This window comes from Otolemur garnettii, unplaced genomic scaffold (genome assembly GCF_000181295.1).
Source record: "Otolemur garnettii isolate 467f Iridium unplaced genomic scaffold, OtoGar3 scaffold00073, whole genome shotgun sequence".
In the NCBI taxonomy this organism is placed as follows: domain Eukaryota; kingdom Metazoa; phylum Chordata; class Mammalia; order Primates; family Galagidae; genus Otolemur; species Otolemur garnettii.
This window is the reverse complement of record NW_003852468.1, coordinates 7576131-7583063: the sequence shown is the minus strand read 5'-3', so window position 1 is coordinate 7583063 and position 6933 is coordinate 7576131. Positions and strand designations below refer to the sequence as shown.

Genomic DNA, 6933 nt, shown 5'->3' with positions numbered 1-6933 from the left:
AAAAAAAAAAAAAAAGAAAATCAAATATGAAGTCTCACCTAAGTCAATCATCTATTTATTCATTGAATGAATATTTATAATATTCATGTGCATGCAAGAGAATGGGGAGGAGGCATACTACAGAAATGTACAGCAAATTGTATAATTCAACGATCTTTTATTCTAGTCGGGAAGATAAATATACAAATAACTACAATTTAAGGCCATTTGTGATAAGAACCATAAAAGTGGTGCGAACCAAAGTTTGAAGAGGCAAAGTTCACTTCTTGTTCAGGTTGTCTGGATAACCGTCATGGAGAAAATGACCACTGTTTTATAAAGGCATGGGGTTGTAGAGGAGAATCATGATGGATAAGGCTAGAAAAGGCAGTCAGAGCCAGATTCTGGGGGAATTTCAATACCCAGCTGAAGGTCAGGCTTTATTTGATTGACACTGGGGAGCCACTGAAGGTTTTTTTTAAGAACTTTATTGAGGTAGTACTGACACACAATACACATTTCAAAGTATATAGATTGATGAGTTTGCATGTGTATATACTCATGAAACCATCACCACAATCTAGATAATGAACATACATCTCCAATCACCCTTTTTAAATCCTCTTAAGGATTTTAAGAGAATGGCAATCAAAACCATTCTGTTGGAAAGTATTTTGTGATTTAAAAATAATATATTCTTTTCTGCTGACACTGGGTAAATGAGATGATAAAAGATAATTTAAAATATTTTAGAGAAATAAATGCCTCCTTCTGATAATTTTCTTAAAAAGTCTTGTAATCTCATTTAGCAGTATGTTAATTTTTTTAAATTATACCATATCTAAAAACAAGTTAGGCTCAGTGCCTGTAGCTTACTGGCCAGGGTGCCAGTGATATACACCAACGCTGGCAGGTTCAAACCCAGCCCAGGCCAGCAAAAACAACAATGACAACTGCAACAAATAAAATAGCTGGGCATTGGGGCGGGTGCCTGTAGTCCCAGCTACTTGGGAGGCTGAGGCAAGAGAATTGCATAAGCCCGAGTTGAAGTTGCTGTGAGCTGTGACACCATAGCACTCTACTGAGGGTGACATAGTGAGACTCTGTCTCAAAATAAAAAATAAATAAATAATACAAACACGTTGATACAATGGACAAATAAGCCACCAGAACTTTGGTCAATCTGGGGTCAGCACAGGACCGGAACAAGACAATCAATTGAAAGCATAACAAGGAGGTTTTTTAAACCAATAGTTCAGACAGTTGGTAATAAAATCACATTAAAAGTTAGGAATAAATGAGAAAGCCAGAGGCACAGTGGCATGAATCTATAATACCAGCTACTCAAGAGGGTAAGGTAGGAGGATTTTTGAGCCCCAGAGTTTGAGACTAGCCTGGGGAACATAGACTCTGTCTAAAAAATAAAAAAAAAGGCTCGGCGCCTGTGGCTCAAGCGGCTAAGGCGCCAGCCACATACACCTAAGGTGGTGGGTATGAATCCCCAGCCGGGACCCACCAAACAACAATGATGGCTGCAACCAAAAAATGGCCAGGCCTTGTAGCGGGCGCCTGTAGTCCCAGCTACTTGGGAGGCTGAGGCAGGAGACTCGCTTGAGCCCAGGAGTTGGAGGTTGCTGTGAGTGTGATGCCATGGCACTCTACCCAGGGGGATAGCTTGAGGCTCCGTCTCAAAAAAAAAAAAATAAAATAAAATAAAATAAAGGACTAACTGGGTAAGTTGGCTGGAGAGAGGGTGATGGTGATGGTAGAAATGACAGAGGTTTGGGGCTAGTTGTATGACTATCTGGGAGAGGATTGGGGATAGGAAAGGCACACATAAAGAACTAGAATTTATGGATATGGATTTGACAAGAAGGGAAATCAATCATATGTAGGACTCACTCACATCCAAGTAAGAGGTAAAGCCATGGAGTGGTTTGCATCTGTGAGAGACAGAGTTGAAGGAGAGTGAACAAGTCAACCCGGAACCCTAAACCCTATACCACAGAGGCTCCATATTGTTTGAGATATCCAAGGCACTAGCAAAGCCCTTTATAAAGTGTATTTTTTTCATTCACCCCATCATAACAATCCCTTGAAGTAAATACCAAATCATGTCTACTTTAAAAATGTGGAAACTGGCTGGGCATGGTGGCTCACACCTGTAATCTTAGCACTCTGGGAGGATGAGGCAGGTGGATTGCTTGAGCTCGGAAGTTTGAGACCAGCCTGAGCCAGAGTGAGATCTTGTCTCTACTAAAAATAGAAAAACTAGTTGGGCGTAGTGACACATGCCTGTAGTTTCAGCTACTTGGGAGGCTGAGGCAAGAGGATCAGTTAAACCGAGGAATTGGAGGTTGCTGTGAACTACAATGATGCCATGGCACTCTACCCAGGGCAACAGAGTGAGACTTGGTCTCAAAAACAAATAAATAAATAAACAAATAAAAATGTGGGTAGATGCTTGGAGTGAGATGCCATGGCATACTATTCAGCTATAAAAAGGTGGTGACTTTACATCTTTCAAATTAACCTGAATGGAGCTGAAATACATTATTCTCTGTAAAGTATCACAAGAATAGAAAAGCAAATATCCAATGTACTCAATACTAATATGAAGCCAGGCTCGGCGCCCATAGCACAGTGGTTACAGTGCCAGCCACATGCACGAGGGTTGACAGGTTTAAGCCCAGCCTGGGCCAACTAACCAACAATAACTGCAACAACAACAAAAAAATAGCCAGCCGGGCGCCTATAGCTTCTAAGCTACTTGGGAGGCTGAGGTAAGAGAATCACTTAAGCCCAAGAGTTGGAGATTGCTGTGAGCTGTGATGCCACAGCATTCTACCCAGGGCAACATGGTGAGACTCTGTCTCAAAAAAAATTAAAATAAAATAATAATAATAATAATATGAAGCCAGTAGATGATTTAATTCATACTCACATAGAAAAACTCATTTCAGCCGGGAAGGACGCGTTGAGGTTGGGAACCCATCAAGGACAGTAACTACCATGGCTTCCAGTGCTTTGGCCAAACCTCAGATGCGTGGCCTCTTGGCCAGGCGCCTGCGGATTCATATTGTTGGAGCATTTGTTGTATCCCTGGGGGTTGCAGTTTTCTATAAGTTTGCTGTGGCTGAACCAAGAAAGAAGGCATATGCAGATTTCTACAGAAATTATGATTCTATGAAAGATTTTGAGGAGATGAGGAAGGCTGGTGTCTTTCAGAGTGTCAAATAATTTTGAAATACAAAGAATTTCTTTGGGCTGATTTACATAGACATCTGTCACTGACCTGTGTTCCTGAGCTATGAATATGAGTGATAAATAAACTGTTATTAAATTCAAAAAAAAAAAAAAAAAAGAAAAACTCATTTCAATTCAAGTTGGGGGAGGAGGAGAGGGGAAGGTTTGGGGTACTCCCACTTAGTGGGCACAATGCAGGGCTGTATGGCACATCTTTTGAGTGCTGAACACAACTGCAAGAGGGACTCTACCTAACAAAGTCAAATATTGTGACCTGGTTGTTTGCACCTTCACATTAACTGGAAATTTTTAAAAATGTGGAAACCAAGGCACAGAGAAATGAGGTCAGTTGTCCAGTGTCACATAATTAGCCCGTGGTGAAATTAAATTGTTAAAATCAGGCAATATGAACTCATTCTCAATCACTGGGCTACAGTATCTTCTTCCAGCAGCCCAATCACTTAAGCATTACTAAGATTGGGTCTCCTAAGATCCAGACATGGATGAGATCCATGCCAGAGGTGCTTACCCATTTGCTTGGTGAATGCTAAGATCATGTCTCCTAAGACCCAGACACCCACGCCAAAGGTGCTTACCCATTCACTTGGTGAATCCTAAGATCGGGTCTCCTAAGACCCACAATACCCACACCAGAGGCATTTACCCATTCACTTGGTAAATCCTAAGATGGGGTCTCCTAAGACCCACAATACCCACACCAGAGGCGCTTACCTATTCACTTGGTAAATCCTAAGATGGGGTCTCCTAAGACCCACGACACCCACGCCAGAGGTGCTTACCTATTCGCTTGGTAAATCCCAGTGGGCACTATGTCTTCAGATCTCAAGATAACACAGTATCCTTGGAACTAAATCTTCAGTCTAATGCTTTATGGGCAAAATGGGGTAAAAGAAGGAGCTGGTATTTATTCAATTTAGGTTGCCCTTACTGAAACTTAGTTCAGATGCATAAAAGAATTTTATTTCATAAACAGAACACCATTAGTCAAAGTGAAAATGAATAGTTTTCATTGTTCTTCCTTTCCCTCCAAAATACATCCAGCAAAGGCCTACACCATTGGCTGGAATTCTATCACTAACAAGTCATTACCTTCTGTCTGGAGGTCTTTGCTTTAACAGAACTTCATTAAAACTCAATGTAAGAACAGAAAGCAGAAAATCTCTGTAGGCTTTTGGGAATTGCTTCCAACTTTAACAATCAGTAGAAAATAATTTATTCTACTAAATTCAGTTCTGATCAAATGATGACAGAGGCTTTTGATTTGTTTAATTCCAGAAATCAATCACAAAATCAGTCAAAGAAATGATGTTCACTCTGGAGAATAGCTCCACTTCTTCTTCAGCTCTCCAGATTTTCCTAGGAAAAGACAGTGAAAATCCTATAGTCAAAGGAATGGTGTTCAGAACTTTCTTTTTTTTTTTTGTTTTTTTTTTTGAGACAGAGCCTCAAGCTGTCCCCCTGGGTAGAGTGCCGTGGCATCACAGCTCACAGCAACCTCCAACTCCTGGGCTCAAGTGAGTCTCCTGCGTCAGCCTCCCAAGTAGCTGGGACCACAGGCACCCGCCACAACGCCTGGCTCTTTTTTGGTTGCAGCCATCATTGTTGTTTGGCGGGCCCGGGCTGGATTCGAACCTGCCACCTTAGGTGTATGTGGCTGGCATCTTAGCCACTTGAGCCACAGGCGCCGAGCTGGAACTTTCTAAGAAACCAGGGTATGATGTGCAGATACTTCTAGGGAGTACAGTTCTTTCTAAAGTTTCTGCTGATCCTGAAACCAGAGGGGAGTGCTCCATGATAGCAAAAGGTTTAACGATTACTAATTACTAATACATGGGATTAGAATGGCATCCTACAGTTATCACTACAGCAGATAAGATTGGGTTTTGTTGGATCATATTTAGATGATTCCGAACTTCCTCAGCACACACCTAAAGATCTTAGGGAAAGAAGACCCAGAAATTTACAAGGGAGCAGAGTGAAGCCAGCCTGAGATGAGAGCTCTCCCACCAATATATTTTATAGATGATTATCTGTAGGAAGTAAATATTAGCTTTGTAAGAGTCAGCAGTCAACATTTTGGATAGCGTCACTCTGGAGTCCGATCCCCACATGCTGATCTTCTGTCTGCTCCCCTTTCCTATGGCCAGAAAATCTGGGCATTTTCAGCAAAGTAGGGAGGTCTGTTTTCCTGTGTGCTTTCCAACTTACAAAAAAGGTCATGATTTGGAATACTAGGTGTTAGTACAAAAACAGAGCAAATGCCCATCAGAGCCAGGAGCCCCAAGATACTTACCCAGCCTCCTTGGGCCTGGATGAATTCCCGGATGGCTGTGTTCCCACTGATCATATCCGTGATGGGGCTAGCCATCTGTCTTGCTCTTTCAGGAGCCATGCGGGCCACACCCCCCAAAAGTTTCACTAACACTGCCAGAAAGACTCTCTCATAAGCGAAGCTGGAATCCTGGGCACACCATGCCTTGCTGAGTTTGCTCACTGTTTCCTGGAGATCAGGTCCTACCTGAGGAGACATGTACAGGACGTGTCACAGTAGAGTACAGGAGTCAGCAGAGCAAGTCTCTCAAAGAGCAGCGAACATACCATTGATGGTGTCTGAGGTAGTCTTAGGGGGTAAACTTTTCTCGTTTCAGTATTTTGTAATTTTAATTGGCATTAGAAAATATAAAAGCAGTCCAGCAAACCCATGATTTCAGATACTATTGGTTGGGATGAACAAAATGAAAGAAAAAAAAAATGATTTGAGTGAAAAATATTAAGTATATGATAGTCCAGTAAATTGAATTATAAAGGTATTACTTGTTTGACAAGAAAATGTCTAGGAAACTCTAAGTTAAAAAAAAAAAATGGTTAGCTCTTTTTCTTCCTCTTTCCCAAATGATGTGATCCAATGCAATTAGGTGGTGCCAGGCAAGGTCTTTTGAGGTGTAGGGGGGTCGACAGTGGATAGAGAAGGGTATTAGAGCCCAAACAAGCTTAGAAGGGCCTCCACATGGGAGGATACCTAGATCTTGATTTTGAAATAGCATTCTCCATTAAAAGAAACCAGAGGGGCTGGGCATAGTGGCTCATGCCTGTAACCTCAGCACTCTGGGAGGCCAAGGCAGGTGGATTGCTTGAGCACAGGAATTCGAGACCAACCTGAACACAGCGAGACCCCATCTCTAAAATATAGCTGGGTGTTGTGGTGGCCACCTATAGTCCCAGCTACTTGGGAGGCTGAGGCAAGAGGATCATTTGAGCACAAGATTTTGGGGTTGCCACAAGGTATGATGCCATGGCACTCTACCAAGGGTGACAAAGTGAGACTTTTCTTAAAGAAAGAAAGAAAAAAACTAGAGGTTGCTAGAGAATAGCTGATTCCAATCTGGGGCTTGGAAAGTTCAAGACTTTCTGTTAGAAATTAAGGAAGAATGACATAGACACGTTTGAAAGATGCAGTCCTGGCTCAGCGCCTGTAGCTCAGTGGTCAGGGTGCCAGCCACATATGCCAGGGCTGGTGGGTTCAAACCTGGCCTGGGCCTGCCAAACCACAATGACAACTACAACAAAACAATAGCTGGGTGTAGCTGGGCATTGTGGCGGGCACCTATAGTCCCAGCTACTTGGGAGGCTAAGGCAAGAGAATTGCTTAAGCCCAAGAGTTTGAGGTTGCTGTGAGCTGCGATGCCA

At 42.4% G+C, this 6933-nt stretch overlaps 2 protein-coding genes across 2 annotated transcripts in view; one reads left to right on the top strand and one right to left on the bottom strand.

Annotated features, from left to right (window-relative positions):
- The first annotated feature begins 2944 nt into the window (after positions 1 to 2944).
- Positions 2945 to 3219, top strand: LOC111726612 (cytochrome c oxidase subunit 6C-like). The gene has a single exon (XM_023515508.1). It carries the CDS (start codon positions 2992 to 2994, stop codon positions 3217 to 3219), a length of 228 nt encoding a protein of 75 aa, XP_023371276.1. The 5' UTR covers positions 2945 to 2991.
- A 1365-nt stretch (positions 3220 to 4584) lies between these two features.
- The window catches only part of BCL2L15 (BCL2 like 15), a 6588-nt gene continuing 4239 nt past the window's right edge, over positions 4585 to 6933 (bottom strand). Inside the window, exons 3-4 of the mRNA XM_003793857.2 lie at positions 5540 to 5764; positions 4585 to 4602 (exon numbers count right to left, since the gene is read on the bottom strand). Coding sequence (XP_003793905.1) covers positions 4585 to 4602; positions 5540 to 5764 — 243 coding nt within the window. The remainder of the gene's footprint in view (positions 4603 to 5539; positions 5765 to 6933) is intronic.

Bases quoted from the DNA above. Each gene is read 5' to 3' on its own strand.
- LOC111726612 (XM_023515508.1), top strand. From the start codon at position 2,992: ATGGCTTCCAGTGCTTTGGCCAAACCTCAGATGCGTGGCCTCTTGGCC.